Source organism: Lonchura striata, chromosome 2 (genome assembly GCF_050655825.1).
Source record: "Lonchura striata isolate lonStrDom1 chromosome 2, ASM5065582v1, whole genome shotgun sequence".
NCBI classification, from domain to species: Eukaryota; Metazoa; Chordata; class Aves; order Passeriformes; family Estrildidae; genus Lonchura; species Lonchura striata.
The window spans coordinates 114,556,669-114,571,051 of record NC_140704.1 but is presented as its reverse complement, the minus strand read 5'-3'; the positions used below and the strand labels follow the sequence as shown (position 1 = coordinate 114,571,051).

The window sequence follows — 14,383 nt, the reverse complement described above, 5'->3', positions numbered from 1 at the left end:
ATGGTAGTCAGGTATAGAGATCCAAAAACAGGGATTTGGCAAGGTCCAGCCAAAGTATTATACTGGGGCAGGGGCTATCTCTGTGTTTCTACACCAACAGGTACTGTGTGGGTCCCAGCTAAGTGGGTGCGGCCCACCAATGACCAGCCCGGAGCAGAGAAGGAGGCAGCGCCTACAGAGGATGATCTCCAGGATCCTGTATGAACTAGAAGAAGAGTTTCAGATTAAATTCCTGTTTGACTCGGAGAGAGAAGTTGAAGACTGCCTCTTGCCTCAGTTAGCTAGAGACTTTGACCGCTTTTGTCCACTTGCTTGCTTGACTTGCAATAGTTATGACCACCAATCTTGGGTAAAAATATATTGTGGAGGGTGCTCTCATCGTTGGTGGATTCATCAGCACCACCTTACCTCTGCATTCTGGTGTCTTACCTGTCAGCGCCAGTGGAGCTTTGACTCACCACAGCGCGCTTTAACACGATTAACAGGTCAGCCTATCAGGGAGAGCCTGAGATTAATAGAAAATACAGAAGACCTGGAATTAAGAAGGCTAGCTTGGAGGGTACAGCACTTAGTAGAGAAAATTCTAGGTGTTAAAAGGACAGGGATTATAGATTCCTGTTGTCAGAATGGTATTGGCATCCCCATTCAGTGGCAAGTTGACCCAGAGGAATGGGACACGCAGTGTAGGAGGTTTCGTCGTCGCAGCCGTGCTGCTAAGTGTGCAGGCATACGTCCCACCTCAACCTAAAACAAATGTATGGGTCACAATGGCAAATCTAACAGGGCAAGAGTCCATCTGTCTTGCTTTATCTTCCCCAGGCAATCCGTTCTCCACCTGCCTAGTCGGTCTACCATTGGATACATGGCCATGTCCTACACGTGTTCCAACTTGCGATAATTTAAATTTGAATACTACTGTAGATAATTGGGACAGGTGGGTGCCCTACTTACCGATCGCCCCGGCAGAACCCCAGGAGCTAGAGCTACTGGGGGCAGTTGGCATGGATTGCTGTTTGTACTTTAACTGGACAAGCAAGCAACAGAGAATCAATGAGTCTGCAATTGTCGTTAATTCCACTTTGCCAATTTACAGAAACAGTAGTATCTGGTGTCAGTACACGGCCAAAAAGGTTTCAAAGTCAACAAATAATCCGCTTTCTTTGCCCCGAGGAATATTCTTTATTTGTGGTGACAGAGCTTGGGCTGGCATACCTTCCAGAATAAAGGGAGGCCCTTGTTCGTTGGGAAGATTGTCATTGCTGACACCCAACACATCAATGATATTAGACATGGCTCGGCGTCATCATGGCAGCAGATTGCGACGCAGTGTACATAACTTTGCCAGTAACTGTCAAGACAATGTTAGATTTTGGTCCCCTGAGGCGATTATTGCTGCCTCTTTCCTAGCGCCTGGTGTTGCCTCAGCAGGAGCATTAGCTCAACTCAACAAGCTGGGATGCTGGCTAGCTAAACAGACGAATGCTACATCGAAGGCCTTAAGTGACATGCTTTTGGATGTAGACTCAGTAAGACATGCCACACTGCAGAATAGGGCGGCTATAGATTTCCTATTGCTAGCCCAAGGTCATGGTTGTGAGGAATTTGAAGGAATGTGCTGTATGAACTTATCTGATCACTCTACATCCATCCATAAGCAAATACGAAAATTGACCGAGCTAACTCAACAGTTGAAGGTGGAGAACGGATTGGGCTTGGAAGGCTGGCTGAAAGGATTGGGGATTGGACCATGGTTGAGGGACATCATCAAATATGGCATAATAGTTCTAAGCATAATTGTGATACTTTTGCTTGTTTTGCCCTGTGTGTTTACTTGCTTACAAGGCTTGATGCAGCAGCTTTTGCAGAAAATGTTGAATGCACACCTTCTTGTCCAAAAGGAAAACGGGGGAGATGAAGAGAGCCTGACAGAGGAATGGTTGAACGACAAGGGACACGACACTGTAAAATTAATCCAAATAGGGAGGGCTACGTGACTGCTGCAAAGTTCGCATGGCCCTGAAGAGTAGATGGTGTGCAGAAAGCAGGATATTGAAACTGCTTGGTATGTAGAAGTAGATAGAGAAGAACAAAGGGGTACTAAGCTGTTCTAACTGCAAGGCCAGCTGGACAGGCATGTATCGATCATAAAGATACTTTTAAGATAATAGTACAAGTCACATAGCAACCAATCATGAGCTTGGCTTTTGCAATATGTATGAGCTAATTAACGAACATATATAAACTGTGTAATCTGTCACAATAAACTGAGACTTGATGATCATGATATCATGAGTCTTGTCTCCCGCGGCATTTTCCTCTAACACCCTGTTGTGGCATGTTCCACCTGGGTTCACTAAAACAGTTGCCTTTTCCTGTATATACCCAGGGATATATGGATGTAATAAGAATAACTGTGAGCTCTTGGGTGTTCCAGGAGATCTCCAAACTTAGCTCATTTAAATTGCTTTTTTTACTTCACATCCATGTAAGAGGGTGTGTTCCTGCTGAGAGAATGTTTTGGGTATTCATCTGAAATAAAACACAAGACGTTTTTGCTAGAATTGAAAAGAATGTAGTCAGGAATAGTGTGGGCCCAATTTAGTAACTGGGTGTTACTTGTTTATGGTGCCAGCAGGGGAATCCATTCCCCATCCAACAACTAAATGATCTTATGTTTTGTACCTGGCTGAATTTCCAGGAACACAGGATACAGTATTGTTAAAGGGAAAATCTGCACATGAACACTGAGAAATGAATGATTGCATTCTAAGGGCAATATTTACTGGTTTCTGTAGTCGTAGCTTGTGAAACAAAAAAGAAACAGAACCTTACTTTCATTAACCATAATAGTAGTTTTGCTATTTTCAGAGCATTAATCTTGCTGTTAACTGTTCTTTTCAGATTGTGAGGAGACAGCATGTGACAGGAAAAATCTATAACATCATTCAACATCTGATTATATGCCCCTTTTCCTCAAAACCAATTTGCATACCTACAAATATCAGTGTATCCCTCCGGAATTGAAGGTGTAAAATATTGTCTTTCAAGCTGCAAGTTATTTAAGCAAAGATTTTTCAGTATTTGGGAATTCTGGCTGGATGATTTCAAAAGCAAAACCATATGTCGCTTACATGATTTGGCATTTCTCCAGTTGGACAGAACTTGAGTGTAAAAGTGGGAAAAAAAAGTAAAACCTAACACTAATTAGATGATAATAAATACAGGTGCTATACTGTGTGGTGTAATTCATCTTCATAGCAAGCTGTGGGATGAGTCAGAGCCAGCAGATTCTGAGGGATACTGTTTTGTGTATATAAATTCCTGACACATGCTAAAATCCAAATTAAGGTTAAACTTTAAAGGGTTGTGTAACACTGAGATACTTTTCAAGGTTATGGAGGTGTGGTATTACATAGCCATGAAAAAGGAATTTTATGGGTTTTTTTGGTTGGGTTTTGTCAGAGGACTTCTCATTGCAAATGCAGTCAGTGTAGTACCAGGATAAAATCAGTGATTTGATGATCATTGAGAGATCCTGGCCCAGGCTTCCACATGTCCCCAGTCTTCCAGACCTCCCAAAAATTTCCTTACACATTCCAGTCATTAAAGTGTCTCCCCAACATGGAACCTTCCCTCTCCAGCCAAATTCTTGGCCTTGTATGGTTTGTTAAGATGAAGTTAGCTGGGACTAACCTGCCAACTGTTCTGTATAACTTGCTGTAGAGGGAAAGCTGTTGCACATATTCCCACTGTTCCATCCACCCCCACCTTCCCTGCCTACAGGAGTTCTGTCTAAATGCAACCTCTGGGCTCCTTCTCTTTCTTGTGTCAGAGACCTTTATGGAGGTTCTTTTCTTTTCAAATTTCCAGAGAAATGGATGCAGCTGCTGTGGATTTGGCTCATCTGCAGCCAAGTCTTTTGTACTTGGATAGGTTAAGCTTTTACAGGTACTGAGGGGACAGGTATTGCCCGATGATGGGGTGTTCAGCGTGTAGCTACACATGTTACATGCTCAAAAATGAAGGACAAAGGAGGCAGGATTCCATCTTCGGCAAATGAATGGCTTACAAACATGCTTAGAAACAGAAAATTCTCAGTTGCTGTAGCTTTAAGATGTGAGCTCACTGAGACATGCTTTTACTGAAATAACAGGAGAAGACACTGTCATGGTCCAGCCTGCAGGAATTTGCCACAATAATGTGTTATGTGATTTTACAAAGAAAAACACTCTGCATGAAAATTTGATTGAGCAATTAAAAGTGTGTAAATAATTGAAATGCAGGAGCTTAAAAAGCTTTCTATTATTCCCATTGAGAAAAAAAATCTTTGAAGTGTAGGATTCAAACATTATTCTGGGGCAGAAAATAGCTGATATTTACAGTATAGATTACTCAATTTTCTTTTGCCTGATGAACAGGGCTCCCAAAGCTTATTGTGGCTGTTGTGTCGTTTGTACAAGACACGTGGCTGCTGTGCCTTGCTTTTCTCAGTGCCCCCTCCCCCACAAGCAGAACACTTTGAGCTCCAAACACAGATGTTACACTGTGCTCTTTGTGTGCATGTGTGTGTATGAGCATGTGTGTGTATGAGCATAAAAACGTACCTAATATGCTGGAAAACTGAAGCTGAAGAACAGGACTCAGCTTGTGACTACAGTGAGATGTTAGTCTGAACCAAGTGTAGGACTAATGTGCATGAAAGAGCAGTGGTTTAAAAGCAGCCACGCTTAAATCAGCAATTTAATGTAAAGAAGAATGGCAGTTTCATTAAATAATGCTATGATCTCTCAACCATATTCTTAACTAGTAATCTCCCCACAGCAAAATACATAGCTAATCAACCTCCTCGCCTGTCAGTAAACTTGCAGGGGAATTAAATCCTGGAGGAAGAAGCCTGTAGCCCCCGAGGAAGGCTGAGTGCATGTTTCACTGTCGTCTTTTCAGCTCATCTCAGTGGTCCCACTGCTAGAATGTGCTCTGTTGTCATGGCAACCCCATCTCCTGCTTCCTACAGGAAAGATTAGCTTGTACTGTGCACTGGAGAGAATTTAGGGGAAGTCAAGCTAATCCCTGGGTGCACTGCAAGAGAAAGGTTGGACCTCGCCTGAGGGATGCTGTATCTGCAATGATAGAATTGGCCTGCCACAGACACTGGTATTTAAGTTGAAGAGCAGAATTCACAGTAAGTGTCAGATCCTCCAGAGAGGAATATTGAATGAGGTTTTCTAAGTCTTGGTGAAGACCGTCCCATGCCAGCCAGCAGTGGAGTGACAGCAGGAGGCTGTGTGTGGAATACCAATATGTTTCACCCGTTCAGGTGGTATTTCAAATATAGATTCAAAGCCTCAGTTCCCTGGAAACTAGGTGATAAAATTTTAAAACATCATTGTGAGATGCGCACATAGAAACCTGAAGCGTGTCTCATTTGGTGCATAAAGCTGAGCAAGTGATGATGAGCGTGCCTTACAAATTGTGTATGCACTGTGCAGGGTGCTTAAGAATTCCTGACTGCTGAAAAATAAGCGGGAAAGCATGAGGAAACTGGTCTGTGTGTGCTGCAAACTCAACTGAAAAGTGCTGAACTATCAAATTAAGCATAAAAATTTACACCTCCTGATGCAGTCGTGTTTTTTCTTCATATAAAAACCCAAACAATGAGCTTTTTAAAGGTGTAGTCATAATAGGAGCTTTTCTTTGAGAAAAACTCATTTTAATGTAGCTGAATTAAGGTGGTGTGTGACGTGATGTAGCGTGTAAAATTTGTGTTTGTTTTCTTGCTGGTAGAATTAAACAGAGGATATTCTAGATTTTCCATTTCTGGTTATTTAAATGTTCTGCTTTTCTTTGATATGATCCTGCATTTCACTTTAATAGATGCTCAGGATTCCCAGATTTAAACTAGACTGTTTGCAGTAAGATTTTAACTGTCTGCTTTTTATTACTGTCAGCTTTTCCTAAACTAATTTTTCCACCAGTTTATATGTTCAGTCTATATATTCCTGCATTTTTAGTATGCATGCCTTTTCTGTTTTTAATTAAAAAGAAAACCTTTATAATTATTTAATGGTTATTTTCTACATAGCCATACCCTCTAACTTATATCTATTATGCATATATGTTTTACATGTATGAAATTTATGTATGCTTGTGTGCTTTTGCAATACATACAAGCATATACATATGCAGATAAGTGGAGTCTTTGTTTTAATGAGGCCCATGAGTAATTAATGATAATGTAACACTGGGGAAGTTAAAGACCTGTTTTCACCTTGCAGGATAGGTATTTTCCTCCTATCTATAAAGGTTATTGTTGAAAAATCCTAGTAAACACACACTCAGTCTGCTTAAAGAAACAGCATATACCATGTTTCTCTGTGTGTCTATAGAGCTAAAAGCAGAGTTGTCTTGCTGATATGATAAAAGGGCACTGTGTTACCTTTCCAGAGTTTTGGGTCCATGGCATGGGTAGTTAAGAGACAGAGGTTGGTTTTTTCTCCTTCCTCCCAGGACAGCTCAGAAAGAGTCACACATTAGCTGCAGATTGGTTAGCAATCTGTCTTCTCTTCAAACTTCTTTTTTTTGGGCTGTTTTACCAAAAAGTGAGAAGATTGATAATCAAAGAAACTGTGTCTTCTTTGCAGTTAACAGACTCATCTGTTAACTGCAGTACATCTATTATAGAGGACTGTAGAAATAAACACAAAGGGTATGGAATATTTAAGTCGTCATTTAGGCTGATCCTTGAATCTGTGGTGAACATATGGGTGATAGAGATTCCACAGAAATGTCAAGCAAAGTGGGGATCAGGGTAAGAGCAAATTCATCAAATAAATGCTTTTAATTAGAAAGAGCACTATGAAATTATTTCTTGATATGTGTCAAATTAAATCAGTGATTAAAAAGTCCCTTCTGTGATAAAAAACACACTGGGAAAGATTTCCCAGAGGTTTCATTGTATATTTTCTGTGAGGATATATTTTTGTCTGTTTATAGCCTTTAAAATAATTGAGATTGTTAAATGCACATACTTTCTACCTTGTGTGTCATTTTATTAAATTAATTAACTGAAAAGTTGGATATTATTTTTTGTTGCAAGGCAATGATCTGTTTCCATTTCTTTTTCTGCAGCGTTTAACTTGTGCTAAATGGAGTAATGTTGCCTGGTCAAAGAGTATCTTACTCAGTCCTCTACAACGTGTGTGATTTTAGGAAACTAGTCCAAGTTTTATTAGGAGCTTTCACAAAGGGACTTGAATTTCTTATCTGCATTTCTAGACAAGAGTAAACAGGACTACCTGCATGTGAGGAAATGCAGTTGGCTTCAAAGCATGCATCCAAATCCATAGCCTGTGTTCACAGTCTCTTCCAGGGAAAGTGTATGAATGCTCCTTGTAGCAGTGGGATTGTATTACACACTTGCAGGTATAGTTGGTAAGGGCTGCTCACACTCAAGCATTCAGGCCACCAAACTTGAGGAAATTCCTGTATAAACTCTGTATCAGTTAAATAAAATGAAATTCCTTGAGTTACCAGAAATGAAAAAGCAAAATTGACTCTATTTGCTGTATACAAAAATGCCAGAGTTTCTAAACTTTTAAAAAGACCAGAACTTATGTGTTCTGCCAGGACTTCCCTTTGGCACTCTCTTGTTCTGACAGCTGATGGCTTTCCTACAGCAGTGGGTGAGTGTCCTCTGCCTAGGCTTTTTTCTTCATTCCTTTCCTGCCCATCATTCCCACTCCCAATAGGTATTACACTCTTCCTGAACTGCCTTCTCTCTGTTCCACTGTGTCCCAGTGTTTAGGCTGTCTTCTGGTCAGATGTTGGACTGGCTAACATAATGCTTTCTGATGCATCTTTTCCATGCATAAAAGTAAGTAGGATAATTTAATGTATATACTGATTAATCAGAACAAGGTTTTGAGTTATGGCACCAAACAGAAAACTATTGTCAATACTGTGTCACTCTCGTTCCTTGAAACATTTCTCACTATTGCAAAAATAGCCCCCAAAACTTGTACAGCACAGCATCTGCTTACAGACTCCATTTGGAATTAATGATTAAGAATTTCTTTGTCTTTTACTGAGATTCTCATTCAGGGAAAAATAGATAAAATGTTCAACACTTACTGGGTGATACACTGCTCATTGCAGAACCTGGCTTTTAACATCCATACATATAAAGCCACAAACTTTATTCTGTCCAGAAGGGATCTTGCTGCTGATATTCTCATTAAATCAGTAGCAGAAATCACACTTCTATACTATATATAGATGTCATATGCAATATCTGTGTGTCTCTACTTGTCAGAGATTTATCCTACACATTTTAATAAGAATCAGTAATAGTGATCATATTTTTTTTGGTTGCAAGGCATCTTATTTCCTGAGGCATCTCTGCCTCTTTTTATATCCTTATTTCCTTTAAAATGTGTACATATATCTATATCTATATCTATATCTAGATCTAGCTCTATCTATCTATCTATCTATCTATCTATCTATCTATCTATCTAAAAAAGTTTCCAAAGACACTGTAAATGGTCAGTTTGATGGTAGCAAAGTGGACCTCAATGAAAGAAGTGTACCTTCACTTAAAACAGGAATTTTAAATCTATTGAATTTTTTATGTCTTTAAATATTTTAATCAATTTTTTATTTTAAACTTATTTGAAATATTTTAAAATATCTTTTAAGTTAAAAGTTTGTCCTAATTTGAAACAATAATAGCCATCCACATGGGAATGTTTTGATTATTTTACACCTCCTTTGTCTTCCGTTTCCTCTCAAAAGAAAACCTCTGAAGCCACTGATTGTATGTAAATGGCATGAATTTAATGGACTGAATTATTTCACAGGCTGCACATGCTGAGTCCTGTTGATTCTAGTGAAATTAAGATCATATGCATCCAAAGGTAGATTTTAGCCCAGTGTGTGATGTTCTTCTGGCCAGCTTTATAGGTGTAAATTAAAAAGTGCTTTCTCAGTGCTATGCTGCTGGCTCTGTGGCTTACTGCATAGTAGGTCCTTTATATTAGCTAAAGAGCTAAGCAAAACAGCAATGCTAATTTTTAACAGGGTCAGACACAAAGGGAGGGAAACTAAGAATTGCTGGGCAAATTCTCTTTTCTAGCAGTAGTTGAGATACTGCATACAATCTATCTGGCAGCCCTAGTACTGAAAAGAGTACAATTGTTTTTGTCATACCTCCATTAATTTAATTTTTTATGCTGTCATCTGTTGTAATCTGAATATTTTTGTCTTTTCCAGAGGTTGTTTATCAGGGCATGACAGTAGGTGGCTATAAGGAAGATGAGAGAAACACATGTGTCCTAAACATCAATGCTACATTTTTGGATTTTTTAGATTCCAAATATCAAAATATAAATACCAATAATACCAAAATTTCAATTGAAGCAGGAAGTTATATACAGTAGGAATCCAGTGTTTCTGTTGTTCTGTTGCCAGAAGACTCCACTGAAAATTTAACAGGGGATGGGAGGATGAATGTGAGCTCAGGATATGAGTGATTGATCTTTTCACATGTAGCATATTTTATTTTATCTTTGCGAAATCATTCTTGAAAATAGATTATTATCTGGATCCCTTTAATGGTTTCTCTGTGGGTGAATAATGCGTAATTTTGAATTTGTCATTTCTCTAGTTGTTATGATTGAAATTGTTTTCTGAAACACACTGAGGAGAAGACAAGTGCTGTATGTGTGGGTTGATGGCAACCACTGATTGCACCTGTGATTTGTGAATGCCTTCAGTCAGCAGCAAACTAAATGGGGTCTGATCAAAACTATCATTTGGATATTCAAGTCCAAGACCAAGTGTGCTGTGATATTCACTAATGTCCTTCCATTGGGCTCTTTACTGCTATGTAAACTACTGAAGATTGTTTTTAATGGCTTCTATGGTGGTTAACACCTGATGCTTTTACAGATTCAGTCCTTTTTACTGTCTGCAAATGCACTGTCAGCAGACGTTCATGTCTGACACAAAAGCTCAGACTCTAATCCCTGTATTTTATCGTCAACTCCTGCATCAGCAGCTGTGGTGTTGAGTTTCACAGGGACTCCTGGCGTAGGAATCTCCAGAAACTGCCGATTGCAGGGCTGAAGTTAAAAATAAGTGTTTCTTGGGAAAACAGGCCACTTGAGAATTGGCGGATGGTTTTGGTATTTTTTGGAAAATATTTCAAATTAGAGCTGTCCCAAGTGTTCTTCAACAAAAGACGATAATGCTGAAATTAAAGCAGTTCTGAGAAAATTTTCATCTTCAAAGACTTCTTGGGTGAGCCTAAAAGGTTTTGAACCAGTATTTCAAAAGCTTCCAAGAGCAGTTTTCCTAGGGTGACACTGACTGACAGGATCAGGAACTATAAAATCTGTATTATCTGTTTGCATAAAGGGGAATGCAAAGAATATCTCTTAGGTATTGCAGACTTTTCTAAAGAAGATGATAGCTTTAGACCACCTTCCAAATATTCCAGGACTGGAGCCACTATATTTGTCATGGTGTAATAAAGTGGGGTTTTTTCTTTTAGAAAGACTATGCTTTGACTCCTCCAAAATGGGTTTTTTAATTCACATTTTGCAGAATCAAAGTTGATCACTGTTTCTTTGCTCAGACAGGTGAAATTTAACTACCTGAATAGACAGATATTTTGACCCGTGTCAATAGTTTTCCGTATGATGGAGCCCATTGCACTAACTTAATCAGGGGTGGTAAGGTCATGCTTTCCTCAGATTGTTTTGTAATTTGGGGACCAATGAAATATCTGTCTCTGAACTTTCTGATTATTCCTATTCCTACATCCAGAATATGGAACAGTCTTTGGAAGCTGCCCTACCTGGATCACCAGGTGCCATCAGCAACAAATCAAATTTGTGTTTGAAGTGCAATTAATAGATTTGATTGTGGTGATTGATTATTTTTTCTGATGCCAGTTGTCAGTTGTTTGCAATTGCAGAAAAGGAAAAACCTGCTTGTGTTCTGTGAAAGAGATCACACTAAACATTTCACTCTTTTGAGTGTTGGTCCTAATGTTTGCTCTTATATTGGATATAAAAGATAAATTGACCTTCCCCCCCCCCCCCTAAGACTATAATACTTATTAGGAATAACACTATTTGTGATCAGGGTTGAAATAGTGTGTTTCAGAAGTGTAACTTTTTTACTCTATGCAGTGGTAAAAACTTTCCACTCAGAAGAGATAAGGTTAATCTATTCTCACACCCATCTTCATATCCATGTTCTGCTTGTATAAATTTCTAACTTAGCTTTTGAAAAACCCAGTTCTCTCAGAAATTATTTCTAATTATTATTTTGGAAGGAAGGTGATCAGTTTATGAAGGGGATGTTAGGAATTGCAAAGTAATGATCTAAAACTTGAAAGAATTTGTCAGGATTCTGCTGTTTTGAGGGACATTTGCAATTTAACTAAGCAGAAAAAAAGATTATTAGAAGTGCTGTTTATTCTCATCATTGCTTTTTTTTAAACACTATATTTTCTAAGTTTTCTGGAATCTTGGGAACAGGTCTACCATACAGCTGTTTGACATACATCTGTTTCTGTTTCTAATGTGCATTTCAATTAGATTAAAGTAGCTACACAATGCTTATCCTTTCAAAAGATAAAGTATTCCATGGGCCAAATAATCTTGTTTACAGAGTGTAAAGGGAAAAATATTATAGATCAGATTCTGAAATATCTTCAGTTTTACTTCTCTATTTAAAATAGCACCAATATCTGTGAGTGCTCTTACTCCAGGCTTCCCCTTCCTCTCCAAGCTAGCTTTGCCACAGAGAAAATCATCTGTGGGCAGAATTCTTGCTTTAGTAGGAGCAGCTGATTGGTTTCTACACACCCATCTGTTAGGCCAGCCCAATGGTACGTTTTTACAATTTCATGCTGCCCTTTATTCTCAGTCAGTCCCATATCATAAGGAGGCCAAGCAGGTATTACAGTTGGACTCTTTGGTAAGATTTTATTCTTTCCCTTTTTAGTGTTCTGACATTTAACTACAATTTGTACATAAGTAGTTGTTGAAATTTGAGTGAAAATAGGACTGACTTGCTGATATTAAAACATTCTTAAATGCCATTGGCAATGGTACCTTATCAGTAGTGTAAAGTACAGGAAAAGCACATGCAACAATTTACACTGTGTGTGCACTGGGCTGTTGCTGAATTTTCCTGGGCTAACAGAAACTCTTAAGTGAATTAGAATAATGGAATAATTATTTTACTTCCTAATAAATCTTACCAGTCTGCAAAGAATAGCAAAACGGCTCATGGTTTCTCTCTGATGGTTAGTACTCTGTTTGCCCTATTTTCTGGCCTTTTTGAGTACTCTGGTTTTGAGTCTAGGTCTCAGTGATGTTTCATCAGGGGCAAACTGACTGCCTCTAATGAGAAGAAAATTTTTGAAAGTTACTAAATAGTATTAAGTTCAAAAACCTGTAGTGTGTTTGTTGGCATTAGCTTCCCAGAAAGGAAGTGTAAAATGATAGCCTTCATGCAAAAGTTTTCAAGTGCACGAAGTTTTCAATTTTTAATCTTTCATTTCCAGGGCTGTTCATTACACACTCTCATACTTGCTCTCTTCCCACCAAAGCGGAGTCCACTGCACAGCACTGGGAGGGAAAGTTTGAAACAAGAGATGCATTGCTTAGTCAGGTGGTTTGGCAGTGAAAATTTCAAGTCCACCGCTCTGGTGAGGATTAGCAGTAGATATGCCAGAACTATATGTCAGATCCTTTGTGAAGTTTCTGAGCTCTGAATTATAGTTACTTGGTCTGACCATCTAGCAAAACCTTTTTTTCCTTTTTTATTTTGTGTTCATATACCTCTTATTCTAGTCCCTTTTTGGCCAATATATAATCAAGTTCTCATCTATATTTTGGGAATTGTGAAGAAAATTACTGACTTGGATGAAAAAAAAACCTGGTTGATTATTTTCTTTTTTTTCCCTAAAAATAGTTTCTGAAAAAAAAAAAAAAAGCATGTTTTAATTTTGTCAGTCAGATTGAAAATCAACATCTGTAGGCAAAATGGTATTTAAAAGTGGTGACTTTAATGAAGGTAGAAGACACTTTCCTGTAGCATTAATACCTCATAGGAGCTCTGCTATCTTCTGTGTAATTCCATCCGATTGATGTCAAATGTCTCACACCATGGACATTTTTGGATAGAGTTTGCAAATCTGCCATTTTTCAACCCAAGTTATATTACATATTTTAGGATTCTTCTGACTTGGGCCATATAATTTTGTAGTAGGAAGGAACATTAACTGTTGTAAACTTCCAAGCAGATTGTAATATCTTGAGTATGATAATGCCTATACGTCTCACTTGGAAGTTTTGGCTTTCACTACTTGAGACAGATTTTTTTGGATCAAAGGGAGGTAAATCATTAGCACTGCTTATTTTTCTGCCTTATAATTGTAGTCAGCATGCTATAAAGGCTTCATATAGGCTGTGTCCTTTACCTCAGTGGCAGTATTTTTGTGTTCAGGTAGCATTGCTGACTATTTTTAGCACTGCTGACTCTTACCACCTCTTGCATTCTTTTGGTGGTGTTTGGGCTGGCACTTAAACACTAGAGATGCTGAATTTTTTAAACTTACACTTGATACAGTAAAAAATGCAATAGAAAAGTCACAATGGGTATAATCATTCAAAAATGGTTGCTTGCCAGATGAAGAAAGGCCAAGTCTGTTGTCAAGTGCTGTCCTGTGTGACCAGAAGAGTGTTTTTCTTTAAGCAGTGAGAAGACCACTTACTGTTGCTACCCATTACATGCTCAAAGCAGGAAACTGTAATGTACATGTTGTCATGGACACTTATAAGCATTTTAAAGTGGCAGGATCAAAAGCAAACAAAACTGAAATGGGACATATAATTTATATCCCCCAGACATGCTTATTTGCTGAAGTTTGTAATAGCAGGTTTCCAAGCTCTGGAATTCATTGAATTTCTAAACTTATGGTTTATCTGTAATAGAGTTGTATACTTGACTCACAACGACTCTGTCCCAGCAAAAACATTAATTGCATCACAGCCACTAAATAAGGAAAGAGCAACCCTTATGGGATTGCTACACACTTGCAAGGGTTGCAACCCTTATGGGGTTGCTCTGCACTTGAATATTTACTGTTCTGACTTCTCAGATTTGCTAACATCCACTTTCCTAATGTATTGAGGAAGTTTTAATTGATCTTTGATAACACTAGAACTGCACAGAAGAACAAAGGCTCTAAGTTCCTACTTCCTATTCCACATACTTTTCTTCTACTTCTTCCCAATTGTATGCTTATTACCTATTTTTAAATTGAATTTCTGTATGTGAATATAAGAGGCACTTGTTTTACTCT

The 14,383-nt window shown here is 38.5% G+C and overlaps 2 protein-coding genes across 6 annotated transcripts in view; both read left to right on the top strand.

Moving 5' to 3' along the window:
- NOL4 (nucleolar protein 4) overlaps positions 1–14,383 on the top strand; it is a 194,274-nt gene that overhangs the window by 91,093 nt on the left and 88,798 nt on the right. The gene's annotated exons all lie outside the window — the stretch shown is intronic.
- LOC146768383 (uncharacterized) lies at positions 206–3,024 on the top strand. Its single transcript, XM_085574123.1, has 2 exons — positions 206–1,961; positions 2,902–3,024. The coding sequence occupies exons 1-2, from the start codon at positions 627–629 to the stop codon at positions 3,022–3,024; spliced, it is 1,458 nt and encodes a 485-aa protein (XP_085430249.1). The 5' UTR covers positions 206–626.

What these genes read in the sequence shown, in the direction of transcription:
- LOC146768383 (XM_085574123.1), top strand. Translation starts at nt 627, where the DNA reads ATGGTATTGGCATCCCCATTCAGTGGCAAGTTGACCCAGAGGAATGGG. An exon ending in ACGACAAGGGACACGACACT is followed by an intron (nt 1,962 to 2,901) that starts GTAAAATTAATC and finishes TGTTCTTTTCAG; the next exon opens with ATTGTGAGGAGACAGCATGT.